This window comes from Salmo trutta, chromosome 30 (assembly GCF_901001165.1).
Source record: "Salmo trutta chromosome 30, fSalTru1.1, whole genome shotgun sequence".
NCBI classification, from domain to species: Eukaryota; Metazoa; Chordata; class Actinopteri; order Salmoniformes; family Salmonidae; genus Salmo; species Salmo trutta.
Window position 1 is genome coordinate 43,048,349 of NC_042986.1, and position 23,520 is coordinate 43,071,868.

At 42.8% G+C, this 23,520-nt stretch overlaps 1 protein-coding gene across 2 annotated transcripts in view; it reads left to right on the top strand.

The window, feature by feature from the left end:
* Positions 1-21,814, top strand: part of irak1 (interleukin-1 receptor-associated kinase 1) — a 34,083-nt gene extending 12,269 nt beyond the window's left edge. For both annotated transcript variants that reach the window (XM_029724268.1, XM_029724267.1), the window contains exons 6-13: positions 1,724-1,788; positions 8,708-8,822; positions 9,356-9,468; positions 15,481-15,691; positions 18,173-18,244; positions 18,645-18,950; positions 19,157-19,655; positions 21,320-21,814. In XM_029724268.1, the coding sequence (XP_029580128.1) occupies positions 1,724-1,788; positions 8,708-8,822; positions 9,356-9,468; positions 15,481-15,691; positions 18,173-18,244; positions 18,645-18,950; positions 19,157-19,655; positions 21,320-21,402 (1,464 nt within the window). In that variant the 3' untranslated portion in view covers positions 21,403-21,814. The remainder of the gene's footprint in view (positions 1-1,723; positions 1,789-8,707; positions 8,823-9,355; positions 9,469-15,480; positions 15,692-18,172; positions 18,245-18,644; positions 18,951-19,156; positions 19,656-21,319) is intronic.
* The last annotated feature ends 1,706 nt before the right edge of the window (positions 21,815-23,520 follow it).

Below are 23,520 nucleotides of genomic sequence, written 5' to 3' on the forward strand. Positions count from 1 at the left end.
TGACAAGCAAAAACAGGTTGACATTTTTGCATATTTATTAAAAATAACTCATATTTACATAAATATTCAGACCCTTTACTCAGTACTTTGTTGAAGCACCTTTGGTAGCGATTACAGCCTCGAGTCTTCTTAGGTATGATGCTACAAGCTTGGCACCCTTGTATTTGAGGAGTTTCTCCCATTCTTCTCTGCAGATCCTCTCAAGCTCTGTCAGGTTGGATGGGGAGCGTCACTGCACAGCTATTTTCAGTTCTCTCCAGAGATGTTCGATCGGATTCAAGTGTGGGCTCTGGCTGGGCCACTCAAGGATGTTCAGACACTTGTCCCAAAGCCACTCCTGCATTGTCTTGGCTGTGTGCTTAAGGTCGTTGTCCCGTTGGAAGGTGAACCTTCATCCCAGTTTGGGGTCCTGAGCGCTCTGGAGCAGGTTTTCATCAAGGAACTCTGTACTTGCTGTGTTCATCTTATCCTCAATCCTGACTAGTCTCCCAGTCCCTGCTGCTGAAAAACATCTCCACAGCATGATGCTGCCACCACCATGCTTCACCGTAGGGATGGTGCCAGGTTTCCTCCAGATGTGATGTTTGGCATTCAGGCCAAAGAGATCAATCCGCCTTTTACTCTGGAGTGGCTTCCGTCTGGCCACTCTACCATAAAGGCCTGATTGGTGGAGTGCTGCAGAGATGGATGTCCTTCTGGAAGGTTCCCCAGATCTGTGCCTCGACACAATCCTGTCCCGGAGCTCTACGGACAATTCCTTCGACCTCATGGCTTGGTTTTTGCTCTGACATGCACTGTCAACTGTGGGACCTTTATATAGACAGGTGTGTGCCTCTCCAAATCATGTCCAATCAATTGAATTTACCACAGGTGGACTCCAATCAAGTTGTAGAAACATCTCAAGGATGATCAGTGGAAACAGGATGCACCTGAGCTCAATTTCGAGTCTCAAAGCAAAGGGTCTGAATAATGATGAAAATAAGGTAGTTTTTTTTATTTGTAATAAATTTGCAAAAATGTCTAAAAACCTTGTTTTCGCTTTGTCAGTATGGGGCATTGTGTGTAGATTGAGGAAACCATATATTTTTTATCCATTTTAAAATAAGGCTTTAATGTAACAAAATGTGGAAAAAGGGAAGGGTTCTGAATTTTCCCAATGCACTGTATAGTGTATGTACATGTAGGCAGGGGTAAAAGTGACTGGTCAGTAGGATAAATAATAATAAATATGAACATCACCGAGTGTGTGAGAGTAACATTGTGCTTGTGACTGTGAATAGAGACCTGAGATACCTGTTTTAATCGTCAGTGCAGGTAGTCCGTGGATGAGGGTGAGCAGCCATCGGTTAGCTGTTCACCAGTCTTATTGCTCGGAGAGAGAACCTGTCTTGGAGCCTGTTGTTTCCGATAACTGATGCTCCGATACCGCTTGCAAGACCGTAATAGAGAGAATAGTACATGGCTGGTGTGGCTTTAGTCTTTTTGAATTATTCCGGGCCTTTCTCAGACAATGTCAACTGATGATGACTTTCTTATTATTTCTGTTTAAACTGGTCAGTAAATGTCATTTCAATGTATGTGTATATATATATATATATATATATATACATTATAAGCATTTTACTGGCTTTTTTTCTCTCTCTCTCTCTATATATATATATATATATATATATATATATATATATATATATATATTGGATCTTGTTCTTGTATCCCTTTGTAGAACTCTCCACTAGACTGGAGCGTAGTGAAGGAGAGCTTCAAGACCGAGGTGGAGAAACTATCACAGTAAGCTGACAATCTTAGAACCTCTCCGACTTTTATCTCTGGCATCTCACTTTAACTTAGAACCTCTCCGACTTTTATCTCTGGCATCTCACTTTAACTTCGTTCAATTCCTCTTGGTTGTCTTTCTTTTCTAAGAAGTTATCTGTGAAGAAAATAGAGCTGTCCGCCCCCCCCAAAAAAATAATCTTTGTCAATCAGAGTCGTGTTCTTTCGACCAATAGACTGGTCGAAATTTTAAAACGTATATTTTTCCATATATAGACAGTGTTTTAATAAAATCAACTATATGTAGGCTACTGAGCTTGTTTGATGCTTTAAGCATACTGTGATGAAATAATTAAGACACAAATGACTCAAGAGGGAGCTAGAGATCAAGAACCTGTTCCCGAACCACCACATCCCATTGCTGCTGGCCTTTGTAGATTCTGCCATTACTTTCCCGAAGTTGCCTGGTAATAGGATACGCCAGGAGTCGGCCACCTTTTTTCCATTTGGAGTGCCAATTTATCTTACCAATTCTACCGATCAGTTATAATTTTCATATGCACTTATTCCTGGAACAATTTAATTTATTTTAGAATAAAGTCTTCTTATCTCAATCATTGTCATGTGGTTAATACAAATTCTATCTAAATGAAAATTATACAAATCTAAAATTGCCATTGCCAACTACAGTACCAGTCAAAAGTTTTGACACCTACTCATTCCAACGTTTTTATTTTATTTGTACTATTTTTTTATGCCAAGAGTGTGCAAAGCTGTCATGGCAAAGTGTGGCTACTACATTATTCCATTATTTCATAGTTTTGATGTCTTCACTATTCTACAATGTAGAAATAAGTAAAGAATAATGTGTGTGATATATATACTACAAATAAAGAAAACCCCTTGAAATAGTAGGTGTGTCAACTTTTGACTGGTACTGTATATAAAAATAGCCTACATAAAACCAACCAATAAACATTGCAGCCTGCAGGTAGAAAATATCGGTGATTTAAAAACAAATCACATTGGCTACGCATGGCCTGTCTGCAAGGAACTTGAAACCTTCTATCAACTTGGTCCAGCCCAAGCGCTAACAAACTTGAACATTCTATAAAATATTCTGGACCTTCAGTTTTCTGCGCCATTAAGCTCCGGACAGACACAGCTGTATTTGCGCAAGGGATAAGAAGTAATCAGGTATGCCTATTTTATGACGTTTCCACCGGACCAGAGCATGACGGACCTTCTCCCCTTTCACGCTAAGTGATTATCGAAAGGGAGGTAGCTGGAAAGATTTTGCAAATAGGCTAAGTTGAGGAACTGTCATTTTCAATCGATGTAAAAACAGACTTTAGCTGTGTTCCAATACTTATACTAACAGCTATTTGTTACGTGAATCGAGTATATAGTATGCTTATTGGTCCTAGTATGGATATAATATGCCAAAAGTATTTTCGTACTTTTAGGGCCCATAATGCAATTCAGAAAATGGCCGTGGTTTCACAACGTTTTCAGAGTTGAATAAAATGGCGGAAAATATGCAGCCGAAGTCCAACGAGAGCGGATACAAATTCATTGCTTAACCTCTCTAGGGGGTGTGGGATGCTACCGTCCCACCTGGCCAACATCCAGTGAAATTGCAGAGCGCCAAATTCAAAAACAGAAATACTCATTATAGAAATTCATAAAACATACAAGTGTTATACATCAGTTTAAAGATTAACTTCTTGTTAATCTAACCGCGGTGTCAGATTTCAAAAAGGCTTTACGGCGAAAGCAAACCATGCGATTATCTGAGGACAGCGCCCAGCACACAGAACATTTACCAGCCAAGTAGATTAGTCACAAAAGTCAGAAATGGCAATAAAATGAATCACTTATCTCTGATGATCTTTGTATGGTTGCACTCACAAGACTCCCAGTTACACAATAAATGTTTGTTTTGTTCGATAAAGTCCCTCTTTATATCCAAAAACCTCCGTTTTGTTGGTATGTTTTGTTCAGTAATCCAATCATCAAAGGCAGTCACAACAGGCAGATGAAAATTCCAAATAGTACTGGTAAAGTTCGTAGAAACATGTCAAACGATGTTTATAATCAATCCTCAGGTTGTTTTTAGCCTAAATAATCAATAATATTTCAACTGGACAATAGCGTCGTCAATATAAAAGAAAAACAAGAAAGGTGCGCTCTCGGTCGCGCTCAGAAAAGAGCTCTGGGGACATCCCACTATCCACTCACTCAAAGTGGTCATTCTCCCTCATTTTTCAGAATAAAAGCCTGAAACAATGTCTAAAGACTGTTCACAACTAGTGGAAGCGATAGGGAACGGAATCTGGGTCCTATCCCTTTAAATGGTGGATAGGCTTTCATTGGAAAAACAGCCATATCAAAATAATGGCACTTCCTGGATGGATTTTCCTCAGGTTTTCGCCTGCCATATCAGTTCTGTTATACTCGCAGACATTATTTTAACAGTTTTGGAAACTTTAGAGTGTTTTCTATCCAAATCTACCAATTATATGCGTATCCTAGCTTCTAGGCCTGAGTAGTAGGCAGTTTACTTTGGGCACGCTTTTCATCCGGAGGTGAAAATAGTGCCCCCTACCCTAGTGGGGTTAAACTAATTGACAAATGTTAAGAAATGTAATGACTTTTCAAATAAGTTACATGTTATGTTGGTTGACAATTTGTTAGCTACGCTATCTTTACGAACAGCATAGCATTACAGCAGCATGTACCGGTATGTTAGCTAGTTGCTAACATACCGGTACATAACAGTTAGTTGGCTACTAATACATTGAACTTGCCAGGCAGTATATGAACTATCTGCTATCTAACTAACTATCCAATGTTTATTGACTTGATTATTTACATCATACTTAGCTAAGTGGTATAGTTCTTGTGCGTTTCAATAGCGATAATGGCACTCTGGTCTGAGTGTCCCAGAGCGCCGAATAACTGATGAATTTAACAAACGTTCAACACCCGTTGAATATGGCCGGTGTCAGTAAACGTTGGCAAGAAAAAAAGCGTAATTAAATTGTTGCTAGCAGCACAGTTACAGTCATCAACGCTCTGGATAACATGAAAACAGCCTAACCAGCTATGCTAGGGTGAGGAAAAAGATCAGAGTGAGGTGTTCTCTCATTTGTGTCTGGACGTAACTTAGCTAGACAGCCGTTGAACGCTCGGATCAACCCTACTCGTCGGTCAGAGCGTCCAGTGTGCGCTCTGAACGCTCCGCGAAACGCGAACAAACGCTCCGGCGAAACGCAAACAAACGCTCCGGCGAAACGCAAACAAACGCTCCGGCGAAACGCAAACAAACGCTCCGCGAAACGCGAACAAACGCTCCGCGAAACAAACCAAACGCTCCGCGAAACAAACGCTCCGCGGCTCCGCGAAACGCTCTGAATTTACGAACGGATAATCTGACAACGCTCTGAATTTACGAACGGATAATCTGACAACGCTCTGGGTTTACGAACGGATAATCTGACAACGCTCTGGGTTTACGAATGGATAATCTGACAACGCTCTGGGTTTACGAGCGCCCAAAGCGCACTCTGACAATCCGGATTGAATTTAATAACACACCAGAAATCGTAAAATGTCTAGCTAGTCATTTGTTATGCTAATTACAAGCTAGCAAGAGGTTGCATAGCAATGGCATCAACTTCCGGTAGACTGTGCTGAAAAGATACCGTTCGTTTACAGTGTACTAAAATGAACTAATAGTATATAATATGTAGTATATACTCATTAAGAATGTAGTATACAGTATGTTAGTATGGGTATTTCGAACACAGCATTTTGTTTACTTGCTGTTTGAGGTGAAGAAAAATTACTTTGAGAAGCTCCACTGCTCATTAAAGGTGGTGCTTTAAGACAAGTCAGAAATACTATCAGATCCCCAAATGGACACATTTATATGCCTACATTTGAGCGCAGGCCAGGTAGCCTATAGGCCGATTTCTATGTGGAATCAGGTGCGCATCCTTACTCCACATTGACAGTAGCGCTCCAAACAAAACACAATGAATAAGTTGACAACTCCGTAAATGGAATGAAATAAACCAAAACTTATTTTTCACAAGTGTAGCCTAGGTTGTGCGCTCTGCAAACAGCGTGTCCACTCTGACAATGAGAACTGTAAAAGACTGTAATAATTAGTGATGCACCTTTTTGGCTGACACCGATATCCGATATTTTCCTTGCCAAAAAAAATTATACCGATAACCGATATTTTAAACATTCTAGTACAGTTAAATAGTTAACACACACACAAATGGAAGCAGTGGTCTAAGGCACTGCATCTCAGTGCAAGAGGCGTCACTACAGTCCCTGGATGGAATCCAGGCTGTATCACATCCGGCCGTGATTGGGAGTCCCATAGGGCGGTGCACAATTGGCCTAGTTAAATAAAGGTTGCACACACACGCCACACTGACCAAAAATGTATTTTGTTGGCATTTACGTATGGCCCCATTACCAGTAAAACATAATCGAAACCTATTTCTTTCACTTACTTGCTGTTTCGTTGTTCAGTCGTTTCATTCTCAACCAGGATTTCTATGGAACGCCGTTTGGGTCTTTGTGTGTCAAAAAAGATACACATCAAAGGACAATATTTGACGTATGAAATGACACTATTTGACGTGTGAAATAAGCTTGTTGACCAATCAGGACCTGAATAATTTCATAATTTTTTGCCTAGTTATTACACATTGATTACACTCATTCGTATTTCATATGTCACAGCGATTCATCGACACGTCTGCTATGATGCTGGTAAAGTTGTCTCGCACACCTACAGTGCTGGTCATATAAATTAGGGTTATTTTAGATGATGACACCTAGCTATATAGTTAGCTAGCTAAATATAGCAACTGAAACAGATGTCGTTTTGCATCCATGAGCTAGCTAGGTTTTTTTTTAAAGATAGTTCTTATTTGACTAATGGTGGTCAAACCCATCTATGTGAAGCTAGCCACAATAAGCTTTAGCCACAATGGTGGACTTTGCGGTCTGCCTTCAAAATAAAAGTATGGCATAATTCTACTATTTGTATTCATTTGCATCACTGTCAATGACACTTTTATTTTGAACGCAAACCGCAAATTCCACTATTGTGCCTAATCCTTATTGTGGCTAGCTTCACAACACATAACCCGGTCCAGTTGAGCCTCACTAGCCAGATGAAGCTAGCTGGCTGCTTATAATGTTAGCTTTGGGCAACAGGGTTAATTAGCTGGCTAGCTATTTATTTTCATGAACTGAAGTTCGATTTCAAAAGGCAACCAAGCTAATACTTACTCACAAGGATTCCTAAATCATTGCTAAGAATATTGAAAATTACTGCATTTTCTACTAGTCATTGTTTTTAGGCTGGTTGTATTGGTGCTAGCTAGGTACCAAGCTAAAGCTAGCTACCCCAAAAGTTGCGGTTGAACAAATGATGCTTTATTACCAACGCGGTATTGTAAACACATTGTTCGTGGCCGGTGTTTGCTTGTTTGCAGACTTTTTTGTACAGCTTTGACAGTGGTACTGTATCTTTTTTGACACGCAAATACCCAAATACCCAAATCGTGTTCCATAGTATGTATGTCGTGAAGCTAATAGCAGTGACGCTATTACTGTGCAACTCCAGTAGGGCAACATCTGAAAAATAGCGCACTTGGTAGTGTGTACCAATGCTCGACCAGTCAGCGAAAGCCAACATCACCCACGACAGAGAGCAGTTGATTGTCAAGGGAAATGAATTCCATTATCTTGGCTTTAATGGATTTTGCCTTTGTTGTCTCGCTGAAATGACTTTCAAATGACTGCTCGACTTGTTGACTGCTCGATCCACACAGTAGACATTGTGGGCGTCATTACGTCATGTACCTACGTTATAGAGGTATGTACGGTAGCTTTGACATTGGTTTTTAACATTGGTGTTAAACTAAACATCGGGACGATACCGATGTTAGCATTTTTAGCTAATATCGGCCGATTCCGATATGTTCACCGATATATTGTGCATCCCTAATAATAATTATATATTAAATGCATTAACAGAAATTACAGTAACCAAACAAACATTGTAGATTAGAAATTATGGTAATTAACGGTAAATGTGATACTGGTGTGTCATCCCCGTGGCCTCCACAATGGATTAGTCCACTCAGACAGGCCTCAGCAATGGATTAGTCCACTCTGACAGGCCTCAGCAATGGATTAGTCCACTCTGACAGGCCTCAGCAATGGATTAGTCCACTCAGACAGGCCTCAGCAATGGATTAGTCCACTCAGACAGGCCTCAGCAATGGATTAGTCCACTCAGACAGGCCTCAGCAATGGATTAGTCCACTCAGACAGGCCTCAGCAATGGATTAGTCCACTCAGACAGGCCTCAGCAATGGATTAGTCCACTCAGACAGGCCTCTACAATGGATTAGTCCACTCTGACAGGCGTGAATCAATACATGTTGTTGTTGTTGTTGCAACTGCTTGACTAAAACGTTCTTGGTCGACCAAACAATCGACCAGTGGACTAAATGGGGTCAGCCCCAGCCCTAGTCTCCCCTATTCCACGTACATCAATCAGACTGTATACCGTATCACCATACAGAAGCCTGACTAAGAAAAGCGGAGCAGGTGGAGCAGGAACAGACAGGCCTAGAGAATCAGAAGTTCCCTTTTATACTGTCCTCTTCAGGCTTCTGCTGGTCTACTGTGGTTAGTCTCTCTTCTGCCAAGCAGGTCATCTTTACTCTACCTATACGCTCTGTTTCTTCCTCCTATTGTTGAATGAAGTGCTGCTCCGTCTGTACGACTTCTCCCCTGAAAAAAATACATCTGAAAAGTATTTTGTAAGATGCAGACAATAGACTCTATTGTAGGTTTAGCAACAAACAAAAAAACTCTGCCTTTCCCCTCCCAGATACAGACATCCCAATATAGTGGACTTTGTGGGCTACAGTGTTGGACAAGGAATCTACTGTCTGCTCTATGTCTTCATGCCCAACGGTTCTCTGGAAGACCAGCTGCACAACCAGGTCAGTCTTTTATTCTTCATATCTTTAAAACTAAAAAACATTAACTGGGGACTGCTATCGAGACGGACGGGGACGGCTATCGAGACGGATGGGGACGGCTATCGAGACGGCCGGGGACTGCTATCGAGACGGCCGGGGACTGCTATCGAGACGGACGGGGACTGCTATCGAGATGGACGGGGACGGACGGGGACTGCTATCGAGACGGACGGGGACGGACAGGGACTGCTATCGAGACGGACGGGGACTGCTATCGAGACGGATGGGGACTGCTATCGAGACGGACGGGGACTGCTATCGAGACGGACGGGGACTGCTATCGAGACGGACGGGGACTGCTATCGAGACGGACGGGGACGGACGGAGACTGCTATCAAGACGGACAGGGACTGCTATCGAGACGGACGGGGACTGCTATTGAGACGGCTTATTAAACAATGAGAAAGGAGGACATGACACGAGGATTGAACCTGGAATATATGTGTTGGTGTATGTTGACTGTGTGTGTGTGTGTGTGTGTGCCTCTCCCTCAGGCCAGTGCTGCCCTCTTCTGGCCACAGCGTGTCAGTGTGTTGCTGGGCACAGCCAGAGCCATTCAGTTCCTCCACTCTTCCTCTCCGCAGCTCATACATGGAGACATCAAGAGGTAGGCTTTCCCTGGCTACCCATCCACATCGCTCCGCAAACGGACCTTTTTCTTTTCCATCGTTCTTCTGGATTTGCCTTCCTCCCCGATGATTTCTAGAATGTGAACACATTCTGAACGTTCTTATTGGTCCCTGACACAGATGGGTTGGGCCAGAGACAGCCTACACGGTGTTATCAACTTTGATATTCTGATTGGTTAGATTTGTAGAGATGATCCAATCGCTGCTGAATTTTGGTACAACGCCCCTCCATTTTGAAGTCACACAAACGACTTCTAGGAGGGAGAGGCTATACAGAAACACCTGGTGCCCAAATTGATGACATATGTCGAGCAGCTGAGAGTTGAGTGAAGACGAATGGATTGGGTTCAGTCGTCCTGATGAGCCCTTCCCTGCTAGCTGGTTCAGTTAGCCGTCCTTCCCTGCTAGCTGGTTCAGTCAGTCGCCCTTCCCAGCTAGCTAGTTCAGTCAGCCGTCCTGATGAGCCCTTCCCAGCTAGCTAGTTCAGTCAGCCGTTCTGATGAGCCCTTCCCAGCTAGCTAGTTCAGTTAGCCGTCCTTCCCTGCTAGCTGGTTCAGTTAGCCGTCCTTCCCAGCTAGCTAGTTCAGTCAGTCGCCCTTCCCAGCTAGCTAGTTCAGTCAGTCGTCCTGATGAGCCCTTCCCAGCTAGCTAGTTCAGTCAGCCGTTCTGATGAGCCCTTCCCAGCTAGCTAGTTCAGTTAGCCGTCCTTCCCAGCTAGCTAGTTCAGTTAGCCGTCCTTCCCAGCTAGCTAGTTCAGTTAGCCGTCCTTCCCAGCTAGCTAGTTCAGTCAGCCGTCCTTCCCAGCTAGCTAGTTCAGTCAGTCATCCTGATGAGCCCTTCCCAGATAGCTAGTTTATGCTGGCTAGCTGGCAACAGCAGCATGGTCTAGTTAAAACTTGTAAAATAAAGTGATGTTTATTTTGACGGGTGAGTGAGAAATAACTTGTAGTATTGGTCACCGTATTGATGTCACCGTGACATGTCAATCAGCGAACGTAATGACAAGCCGGTGTGAATGACCAACGGTCGTTGTATCGAGGGTGCTTGCTAGCCTCTCCGCTCCGGGCGACAGGTCTTCCGGAGCGAAGCAGTACGGTCTGGTGAAGAGGCTAGTGCTTACCGACGGGAGTTGCTTCCCACCAGGCAGCTGTATCGCGTCGTTGGCGTTAGCTAACGTGGCCAGTTTTATTTTATTTTGAGTCGGATAACTTCCTACACGAGAAATAACTTGTAATATTGGTATTTAGACCTAGAAACTATCTGGATTTTACCGTGATAGTCTACTGCTCAATAGGGAGAGTTTGCACTGCTAGCTGGCCACACAACAACATGGGGCAAAGTGTCCTTCGCTCCCGCTTGCCATAGCAAGGAGAGGGAAGTAGCTAGATAGTGTAGCCAGTATCAGGCCAGTAAGGAGAGGGAAGTACTGTAGCTAGATAGTGTAGCCAGTATCAGGTCAGTAAGGAGAGGGGAGTACTGTAGCTAGATAGTGTAGGTAATATAAGGCCAGTAAGGAGAGGGAAGTAGCTAGATAGTGTAGCCAGTATCGGGTCAGTAAGGAGAGGGAAGTACTGTAGCTAGATAGTGTAGCCAGTATCAGGTCAGTAAGGAGAGGGAAGTACTGTAGCTAGATAGTGTAGCCAGTATCAGGTCAGTAAGGAGAGGGGAGTACTGTAGCTAGATAGTGTAGCCAGTATCAGGTCAGTAAGGAGAGGGGAGTACTGTAGCTAGATAGTGTAGGTAATATCAGGTCAGTAAGGAGAGGGAAGTACTGTAGTTAGATAGTGTAGGTAATATCAGGTCAGTAAGGAGAGGGAAGTAGCTAGATAGTGTAGTTAATATCAGACCAGTAACGAGAGGGAAGTAGCTAGATAGTGTAGGTAATATCAGACCAGTAAGGAGAGGGAAGTAGCTAGATAGTGTAGTTAATATCAGACCAGTAAGGAGAGGGAAGTAGCTAGATAGTGTAGTTAATATCAGACCAGGGTGACAGCTAAAGCACATTATAGTGCTTTTCACAGAAAATGTACAACTACAGCATTAACGTCCTACATTTTAGTAAAATAAAACTTTCAAAAATAGCAATAACTCAGATCGAAACAAAATGATTCTGAACATGGTCCCAACTTCGGCAGACAAGTTTGTAATTGTCACTGAAGTTTGTAGCCACATCTATAAACTAGCTAGCTGGCTAAGGCTCATCAGGCAGACTGACTGAACAAACCCGTTCGCCTCCACTCGACTATCACTCCGCAACAGGCAAGAGGTAGGCTGAGTCACCGGGCAAGAGGTAGGCTGAGTCACCGGGCAAGAGGTAGGCTGCTCTGTTATATTCAGGCTGAGTCACCGGGCAAGAGGTAGGCTGAGTCACCGGGCAAGAGGTAGGCTGCTCTGTTATATTCAGGCTGAGTCACCGGGCAAGAGGTAGGCTGAGTCACCGGGCAAGAGGTAGGCTGCTTTGTTATATTCAGGCTGAGTCACCGGGCAAGAGGTAGGCTGCTTTGTTATATTCAGGCTGAGTCACCGGGCAAGAGGTAGGCTGCTTTGTTATATTCAGGCTGAGTCACCGGGCAAGAGGTAGGCTGCTTTGTTATATTCAGGCTGAGTCACCGGGCAAGAGGTAGGCTGCTTTGTTATATTCAGGCTGAGTCACCGGGCAAGAGGTAGGCTGCTCTGTTATATTCAGGCTGAGTCACCGGGCAAGAGGTAGGCTGCTTTGTTATATTCAGGCTGAGTCACCGGGCAAGAGGTAGGCTGCTTTGTTATATTCAGGCTGAGTCACCGGGCAAGAGGTAGGCTGCTCTGTTATATTCAGGCTGAGTCACCGGGCAAGAGGTAGGCTGCTTTGTTATATTCAGGCTGAGTCACCGGGCAAGAGGTAGACTGCTTTGTTATATTCAGGCTGAGTCACCGGGCAAGAGGTAGGCTGCTCTGTTATATTCAGGCTGAGTCACCGGGCAAGAGGTAGGCTGCTTTGTTATATTCAGGCTGAGTCACCGGGCAAGAGGTAGGCTGCTTTGTTATATTCAGGCTGAGTCACCGGGCAAGAGGTAGGCTGCTCTGTTATATTCAGGCTGAGTCACCGGGCAAGAGGTAGGCTGCTTTGTTATATTCAGGCTGAGTCACCAGGCAAGAGGTAGGCTGCTTTGTTATATTCAGGCTGAGTCACCGGGCAAGAGGTAGGCTGCTTTGTTATATTCAGGCTGAGTCACCGGGCAAGAGGTAGGCTGCTTTGTTATATTCAGGCTGAGTCACCGGGCAAGAGGTAGGCTGCTTTGTTATATTCAGGCTGAGTCACCGGGCAAGAGGTAGGCTGCTTTGTTATATTCAGGCTGAGTCACCGGGCAAGAGGTAGGCTGCTTTGTTATATTCAGGCTGAGTCACCGGGCAAGAGGTAGGCTGCTCTGTTAAATTCAGGCTGAGTCACCGGGCAAGAGGTAGGCTGAGTCACCGGGCAAGAGGTAGGCTGCTTTGTTATATTCAGGCTGAGTCACCGGGCAAGAGGTAGGCTGCTTTGTTATATTCAGGCTGAGTCACCGGGCAAGAGGTAGACTGCTTTGTTATATTCAGGCTGAGTCACCGGGCAAGAGGTAGGCTGCTTTGTTATATTCAGGCTGTCACCAGGCAAGAGGTAGGCTGCTCTGTTAAATTCAGGCTGAGTCACCGGGCAAGAGGTAGGCTGCTTTGTTATATTCAGGCTGAGTCACCGGGCAAGAGGTAGACTGCTTTGTTATATTCAGGCTGAGTCACCGGGCAAGAGGTAGGCTGCTCTGTTAAATTCAGGCTGAGTCACCGGGCAAGAGGTAGGCTGCTTTGTTATATTCAGGCTGAGTCACCGGGCAAGAGGTAGGCTGCTTTGTTATATTCAGGCTGTCACCAGGCAAGAGGTAGGCTGCTCTGTTAAATTCAGGCTGAGTCACCGGGCAAGAGGTAGGCTGAGTCACCGGGCAAGAGGTAGGCTGCTTTGTTATATTCAGGCTGAGTCACCAGGCAAGAGGTAGGCTGCTTTGTTATATTCAGGCTGAGTCACCGGGCAAGAGGTAGGCTGCTTTGTTATATTCAGGCTGAGTCACCGGGCAAGAGGTAGGCTGCTTTGTTATATTCAGGCTGAGTCACCGGGCAAGAGGTAGGCTGCTTTGTTATATTCAGGCTGAGTCACCGGGCAAGAGGTAGGCTGCTTTGTTATATTCAGGCTGAGTCACCGGGCAAGAGGTAGGCTGCTCTGTTATATTCAGGCTGAGTCACCGGGCAAGAGGTAGGCTGCTTTGTTATATTCAGGCTGAGTCACCGGGCAAGAGGTAGGCTGCTTTCTTATATTCAGGCTGAGTCACCGGGCAAGAGGTAGGCTGCTCTGTTATATTCAGGCTGAGTCACCGGGCAAGAGGTAGGCTGCTTTGTTATATTCAGGCTGAGTCACCGGGCAAGAGGTAGGCTGCTTTGTTATATTCAGGCTGAGTCACCGGGCAAGAGGTAGGCTGCTCTGTTATATTCAGGCTGAGTCACCGGGCAAGAGGTAGGCTGCTTTGTTATATTCAGGCTGAGTCACCGGGCAAGAGGTAGGCTGCTTTGTTATATTCAGGCTGAGTCACCGGGCAAGAGGTAGGCTGCTCTGTTATATTCAGGCTGTCACCAGGCAAGAGGTAGGCTGCTTTGTTATATTCAGGCTGAGTCACCAGGCAAGAGGTAGGCTGCTTTGTTATATTCAGGCTGAGTCACCGGGCAAGAGGTAGGCTGCTTTGTTATATTCAGGCTGAGTCACCGGGCAAGAGGTAGGCTGCTTTGTTATATTCAGGCTGAGTCACCGGGCAAGAGGTAGGCTGCTTTGTTATATTCAGGCTGAGTCACCGGGCAAGAGGTAGGCTGCTTTGTTAAATTCAGGCTGAGTCACCGGGCAAGAGGTAGGCTGCTTTGTTATATTCAGGCTGAGTCACCGGGCAAGAGGTAGGCTGCTTTGTTATATTCAGGCTGAGTCACCGGGCAAGAGGTAGGCTGCTCTGTTAAATTCAGGCTGAGTCACCGGGCAAGAGGTAGGCTGAGTCACCGGGCAAGAGGTAGGCTGCTTTGTTATATTCAGGCTGAGTCACCGGGCAAGAGGTAGGCTGCTTTGTTATATTCAGGCTGAGTCACCGGGCAAGAGGTAGACTGCTTTGTTATATTCAGGCTGAGTCACCGGGCAAGAGGTAGGCTGCTTTGTTATATTCAGGCTGTCACCAGGCAAGAGGTAGGCTGCTCTGTTAAATTCAGGCTGAGTCACCGGGCAAGAGGTAGGCTGCTTTGTTATATTCAGGCTGAGTCACCGGGCAAGAGGTAGACTGCTTTGTTATATTCAGGCTGAGTCACCGGGCAAGAGGTAGGCTGCTCTGTTAAATTCAGGCTGAGTCACCGGGCAAGAGGTAGGCTGCTTTGTTATATTCAGGCTGAGTCACCGGGCAAGAGGTAGGCTGCTTTGTTATATTCAGGCTGTCACCAGGCAAGAGGTAGGCTGCTCTGTTAAATTCAGGCTGAGTCACCGGGCAAGAGGTAGGCTGAGTCACCGGGCAAGAGGTAGGCTGCTCTGTTAAATTCAGGCTGAGTCACCAGGCAAGAGGTAGGCTGCTCTGTTAAATTCAGGGTGAGGTAGACTGCTCTGTTATATTCAGGCTGAGTCACCAGGCAAGCGGTAGACTGCTCTGTTATATTCAGGGTGAGGTAGACTGCTCTGTTATATTCAGGCTGAGTCACCAGGCAAGAGGTAGACTGCTCTGTTGACTGAATCATTCCTTTGTCCCCATCATTTCTTACTACCATATTAAGCCTCCCATCTCATCTTTGAAATGAGAAATTAGCCTCTAGAAGAATAACCACATGGTAACAGATCTACAGCTGATGCTCTGACCTTTTCGTAGGAAAACTTGTCACAATAAATAACAGGAAGTTTGAATTGATCCTAAATGCTGTTTTTCTTTTTTGATCAATCCTGCTCCGACCATCTCTTCTTCTTCTTCTTCCAGCTCTAACATCCTACTAGACGAGCACCTGGAGCCTAAGCTGGGGGACTTTGGCCTGGCCCGGTTCTGCTGTAGCTCCAGCAGTAGGTCAGCTGGTAGAACGACCACGGTAGCCTATACCAAGACAGTGAGGGGAACACAGGCGTACTTACCTGACGAATACCTCAAAACAGGAGCTTTGGGAGTAACCATTGACATCTTCAGCTTTGGAGTGGTAGGAGGAAAACACACACTGTACTACGGTACTATACTACTGTACTACTGTACTGTACTATACTGTTTTATACTGTACTACTGTACTGTACTATACTGTTTTATACTGTACTACGGTACTATACTACTGTACTACTCCTGTACTACTGTACTGTACTATACTGTTTTATACTGTACTACGGTACTATACTACTGTACTACTCCTGTACTACTGTACTGTACTATACTGTTTTATACTATATATACTACTGTACTATACTGTTTTATACTGTACTATACTACTGTACTATACTGTTTTATACTATATATACTACTGTACTATACTGTTTTATACTGTACTACTGTACTATACTGTTTTATACTGTACTACGGTACTATACTACTGTACTATACTGTTTTATACTGTACTATACTACTGTACTATACTGTTTTATACTGTACTACAGTGCTATACTAATGTACTATACTGTTTTATACTGAACTACGGTACTATACTGTACTATACTGTACAGTAGCCTAGTGCAGTAGCATAGTAGAGTAGTGTAGTAGTGTATACTACTGTACTACTGTACTATTATATACTACTGTACTAGGCTAAATTACTCTATTATACTACTGTACTATACTGTACTACTGTATTGTACCATGCTACTGTACTCTATTAATTTATTTTACCTTTATTTAACTAGGCAAGTCAGTTAACAACAAATTCTTTTTTTCAATGAAGGCCTACCAGGGAACAGTGGTTTAACTGCCTTGTTCAGGGGCAGAACGACAGATTTTTACCTTGTCAGCTCGGGGATTCGAGTCCAACGCTCTAACCACAAGGCTACCTGCCGCCCCTTGTACTACTCTACTATACTACTCTACTATACTACTCTACTATGCTAATGTACTATACTAAAGTACTACTGTACTATACTACGCTACTATATTACTGTACTATACTACTCTACTATATTACTGTACTATACTACTCTACTATACTACTCTACTATGCTACTCTACTATGCTAATGTACTATACTAAAGTACTACTGTACTATACTACTGTACTATACTACTCTACTATATTACTGTACTACTCTACTATACTACTCTACTATGCTAATGTACTATACTAAAGTACTACTGTACTATACTACGCTACTATATTACTGTACTATACTACTCTACTATATTACTGTACTATACTACTCTACTATGCTAATGTACTATACTAAAGTACTACTGTACTATACTACGCTACTATATTACTGTGCTATACTACTATACCAATGTACTACTGTACTATACTACTCTACTATATTACTGTACTATACTACTCTACTATACTACTCTACTATACTACTATGCTAATGTACTATACTAAAGTACTACTGTACTATACTACGCTACTATATTACTGTGCTATACTACTATACCAATGTACTACTGTACTATACTACTCTACTATATTACTGTACTATACTACTGTACTATACTACTCTACTATACTACTCTACTATACTACTGTACTATACTACTATACTATATTACTGTACTATACTACTATACTACTCTACTATATTACTGTACTATACTACTCTACTATATTACTGTACTATACTAATGTACCACTGCACTATACTACTCTACTATACTACTGTACTATACGACTATACTATATTACTGTACTATACTACTATACTACTCTACTATATTACTGTACTATACTACTCTACTATATTACTGTACTATACTAATGTACCACTGCACTATACTACTCTACTATATTACTGTACTATACTGCTCTACTATACCAATGTACTACTGTACTATACTACTCTACTATACTACTGTACTATCATAAGGTGAATGCACCAATTTGTAAGTCGCTCTGGATAAGAGCTTCTGCTAAATGACGTAAATGTAAAATGTAAATGTACTACTGTACTATACTACTCTACTATATTACTGTACTATACTACACTATACTAATGTACTACTGTACTATACTACTCTACTATATTACTGTACTATACTACACTATACTAATGTACTACTGTACTATACTACTCTACTATATTACTGAACTATAATACTCTACTATACTAATGTGCTACTGTACTATACTACTCTACTATACTAATGTACTACTGTACTATACTACTCTACTATACTAGTCTACTATACTAATGCACTATACTACTCGTGTATACTACTCTACTATACTAATGTACTACTGTACTATACTACTGCACTATACTACTCTACTATACTAATGTACTACTGTACTATATTACTGTACTATACTACTCTACTATACTAATGTACAACTGTACTATACTACTGTACTATACTAATGTACTACTGTACTATACTACTGTACTATACTATACTCAGACCTACAGATACACACAACATAGATGACCACCAAAACTACTGTTTCAATGACCTGGTAGATGTGATGTCACACAATCACCTTGTCTTCTCTTCCTCAGGTGCTGCTGGAGGCGCTGACTGGCCGTAGAGCTTTAGAAGTGGACCACAGCCAATCCAAAGCCGTCTACCTGGTGAGGGCGACTCAGTCAGATACTCTCATCTCTTGTCCTTGCCAGAGAAATAAAGACCCATGAAACACTAGTCACATTGACACGCTGATCAGATGTGTATAATGCTGTAATGTCAGGCAGTTTAAAGCTGTATAATGCTGTAATGTCAGGCAGTTTAAAGCTGTATAATGCTGTAATGTCAGGCAGTTTAAAGCTGTATAATGCTGTAATGTCAGGCAGTTTAAAGCTGTATAATGCTGTAATGTCAGGCAGTTTAAAGCTGTATAATGCTGTAATGTCAGGCAGTTTAAAGCTGTATAATGCTGTAATGTCAGGCAGTTTAAAGCTGTATAATGCTGTAATGTCAGGCAGTTAAAACAAAACAACAAACCCTAACGTCTTGTATAATTCTCCTCTTCAGAAAGACCTGGTGAAGGAGGCCGAAGACGACGGAGGTCATCAGGCCAGAGGGAGGTCAAAGAGGAGTTCAGAGAGAGTAACCCAGGAACAGTCTAGTATTCCTCCAGCCGCAACACATATCTGGCAGAAGCACCTGGACCCTAGGCTGATGGTGACAGGGATGGGAGGCTCTCTTTCTAGCCTATCCAGGGTGTGTACGACAGGACCAGGCTCCCCTTCTCCGGCCCCACACGGCTCCCTGGATCTGACTACTCTGGCATGTCGCTGTCTGGAGGCCCGGGGGAAGAAAAGGCCCCCCATGACCGAGGTAGTACTTGTCACCGTGTGAATTTAAACAAGTGTGGAACGTATTGTGACCAGGCTCAATTTAAATTTAAATTCCAGTCAATTCAGAAAGTAAAACCCGAATTCCAATTTCCCCTCATTGAAAAAGCATTGAAGAGAATTGTAATTTGTCTACTTCCTGAGTTGAAATGGATTTGACTCCAACCCTAATTGTGACATGACTCCTAGGTATTCCAGGTGCTTCAAGACATCCATACCAGTTTGAAGGCCTCAGACAAAGCCGTATCCTCATCTTCTTCTCCTTCTCACCAGTCCTTCCCCAAACCTCCTCAATCATCCATAGACTCGTGTATAGACTGCCTAACAGACGTTCTGTCAAAAGTGGGTCCACTGGAAGACACGTACCAATGCCTTCCTCACCCCTCCTCCTCGGTCCTCCCTCCCTCCTCCTCCTCCTTCCTTGGTCCATGTGAATCAGATGAGAGCCAAGGTTATTCCCAGTACTGTGCTCCTCCCTCCTCCTCCTCGGTCCTCCCTCCCCCCTCCTCCTCCTCCTCCTTCCTTGGTCCATGTGAATCAGATGAGAGCCAAGGTTATTCCCAGTACTGTGCTCCTCCCTCTCAGCTCCCACATAGTTACACCAGATCAGACCCCGAGACCTCCATGCCGTATGGTTGGTCTTCACCAGCCAGACGGTTACGCTCCGGTTCACCGTGCTCAGCGTCAGGTAAGACGATTCAGTTGTCTCAGGAGTCCAGGGGCAGGGCGGTATAAAGCTCAACTCCGTGAGGGCTGCGGTCATTTGGGGATTTTAGTTTTACTCCGTCAGTGCCCGTTGAAACACACCTTCTGGGTCATGTTCATCAGCAGGGATGGAAAGACTACTCAAATAGCCTTCTCTAGTAGCAGTACTGTTATTTCAGTGATAGTTTACTCCAGTAGCAGTACTGTTATTTCAGTGATAGTTTACTCCAGTAGCAGTACTGTTATTTCAGTGATAGTTTACTCCAGTAGCAGTACTGTTATTTCAGTGATAGTTTACTCCAGTAGCAGTACTGTTATTTCAGTGATAGTTTACTCCAGTAGCAGTACTGTTATTTCAGTGATAGTTTACTCCAGTAGCAGTACTGTTATTTCAGTGATAGTTTACTCCAGTAGCAGTACTGTTATTTCAGTGATAGTTTACTCCAGTAGCAGTACTGTTATTTCAGTGATAGTTTACTCCAGTAGCAGTACTGTTATTTCAGTGATGGTTTACTCCAGTAGCAGTACTGTTATTTCAGTGATGGTTTACTCCAGTAGCAGTACTGTTATTTCAGTGATGGTTTACTCCAGTAGCAGTACTGTTATTTCAGTGATGGTTTACTCCAGTAGCAGTACTGTTATTTCAGTGATAGTTTACTCCAGTAGCAGTACTGTTATTTCAGTGATAGTTTACTCCAGTAGCAGTACTGTTATTTCAGTGATAGTTTACTCCAGTAGCAGTACTGTTATTTCAGTGATAGTTTACTCCAGTAGCAGTACTGTTATTTCAGTGATAGTTTACTCCAGTAGCAGTACTGTTATTTCAGTGATAGTTTACTCCAGTAGCAGTACTGTTATTTCAGTGATAGTTTACTCCAGTAGCAGTACTGTTATTTCAGTGATAGTTTACTTCAGTAGCAGTACTGTTATTTCAGTGATAGTTTACTCCAGTAGCAGTACTGTTATTTCAGTGATAGTTTACTCCAGTAAAATTACTCACTTAGAAAAATAGTCAAAAGTAGAAGTACTCAGAAAGCTACTCGGTAACAGTAAGGACAGTGTAATTGTATTTGTAATTGGTTATTAGTCTCAAAAGGGAAGAAAGTGGAATGAAACAAGGGTGAGACTACCTAGACGTATCCATTCATATCTTCTTTTCTTTTGCAAAACTGATGTGCCCTTCTGAAGTCTAAATTAGTCACTGATTTAAAATGGCAGCAACTAAAAACAACACTGACTGCATCCCTCGCGGCCTGGAGTTGTGGACCTCTGCCCTTACCCAACACTGTCCATCTTATCTGTTAGGAAACATTAGTCTCTCTCTCTGCCAGGCTTGCCCTGCCATGGACTAGTTGTTAATGCATGCAAAGAGCGTTTCCTCCACAAGATGGCGCTCTATGACGAAGGCAGAATACAGACCAGGGAGCTTTTTTCCTCAGATATTTGTAAGCTGCTCTTTCTTTCCATGATCTGAGCTTTCCCTACATTCAACTCCCTAACTGTGTTTGTAATAGTGCAAATAGCTTATTTGACTACAAGTCAAAGTATGTATTATTGTCAGTATGCTCAATAGCTGTTGTTTTTCTATCTGGTGTATGTGACGACAAAATCACTTTATAAAAAAATATATATATATATATATATTAGATGCTGAGATGAACCCACAATGCCGAGGACCAGAAGAGAGTGATGAGCCTGAATACCTTTCCGGGGAGGCCAGTGAGAGTTAAGCCAACACACCCAGACAGACCAACGCTCACAACTAACAACCCAGCCTACCATTACACACTGCAGTACCTAGACAAACAAAGCCATGTGGATACAATCTGTGTATCATACATTGGCCCAACAGTCAATATTGGCTGTTATGCAAGTCAGTTTGGGAAGAGCAAAGCAAATGTTGAGTTACAAAAAAAAAAAGTAGGATTGGAGTATGTTCCACTTTTTATTTCAAAAACTGAAGCATGCGGTTTGGTATCGTGAAATGTAAACAACCCCAAATCCAGTTATTTCTTTCACACGTCACTAGTTCTGTTTACAATTTGTACAATGTATCTTTCTGATAATTCAGACAACTGTTATGATTTTTATTTGTACAATGAATGTCAAGGTTTTCATTAAATAAACTTGAACTGGACTGACCACCTGCTCTGATTCTTCACACCTTAGTACACATGTACTCACTCACCCACACACACACACACACACACATATACACTAATGCTACGTTCACATCACAACTGTTGCTACCAAACTCTTATTATACTACTCCGTTTATACACTACCCTCGTCCCGACCTTTCCCAAAACATGTAAATATTGGACAAAATTATGCCTTCCTGTGTTATACTTCTGCTCAAATGTATTATTCTATTCTACTGACATTTCCTTTAGGTTCCTATTATTATTATTTTATGTGTTATTGTTGCATTGTCGAGAAGGAACCCGCAACTAAGCGTTTCATTGGACGATATATACCATGCCTATCCCGTACATACAACTAATATGTACTTGAAATATGCCAGTTACAAATAAGATACATTTTTACACAATAGGCCTATCAATCATGATTTAGAAGTCTGCTGAACATGTATTGTCTACTCTCGTAAAGAAAGTAGAATTATTTGGATATTAATGTTTCAAGTTTTGGTAGTCGTATGTACGAGGTACACATAGTATACATCATCCAATGAAAGACTTACGTGCAGGTTCCTTCTTGACAATGCAACAACAATGTGAATTATTTAATTGTCTGGAATGTTGAGTTTGTTATCAAGAGATGTAATTGTGACATTGTATTTTAATCCAATGTATACAACATGTCCCACAATGTACTTGGGTCATTCCACCAATTCGGTGCCTTTTTGAAAAGTGTAACTTGGTCCAATTTTGTATTTTATTTCACCTCATTTTAACATTATGTCATAAAGAATACATGTTGAACTTCATAAAAACACGTTTTCCCATTTCAAGAGGTTAAATAATAAAAATGACGATAGTAAATAACTATTAAACGAAAACACCACCCAAAAAAACATATTTTCGTTATTTGTTTCATTAGTCCATTGTTGACATAGTCCCAAAATGTTTTGCTTGTTAGCGATCAAGGTTTCAAGATATGCAACTTTCAAAATACATAAATCAACCCTATATGATGCAAAACACAGCATCATATGGGATTAATCCGTGAAGAGCACACTTCTCCAGCGTGCCAGTGGCCATCAAAGGTGAACATTTGCCCACTGAAGTCGGTTACGACACTGAACTGCAGTCAAATCAAGACCCTGGTGAGGATGACGAGCACGTAGATGTGCTTCCCAGAGACTGCTTCTGACAGTTTGTACAGACCCAGTTTCATCAGCTGTCCGGGTGGCTGGTTTCAGACGATCCCGCAGGTGAAGAAGCAGGATGTGGAGGTCCTGGGCTGGTTACACGTGGTCTGTGGTTGTGAGGCCAGTTGGCCATACTGCCAAATTCTCTAAAATGACAGAGGTGGCTTATGGTAGAGAAATGAACATGAAATTCTCTGGCAACAGCTCTGGTGGACATTCCTGCAGTCAGCATGCCAATTGCACACTCCCTCAAAACTTGAGACATCTGTGGCATTGTGTTGTGATGACACTGCACATTTTAGAGTGGCCTTTTATTGTCCCCAGCACAAGGTGCACCTGTGTAATGATCTTGCTGTTTAATCAGCTTCTTGATATGCCACACCTGTCAGGTGGATGGATTATCTTGGCAAAGTAGAAATGCTCACTAACAGGGATGTATACACATTTGTACACAACATTTGAGAGAAATAAGGTTTTTATGCCATTATATGTACCATTTTTGGGATCTTTTATTTCA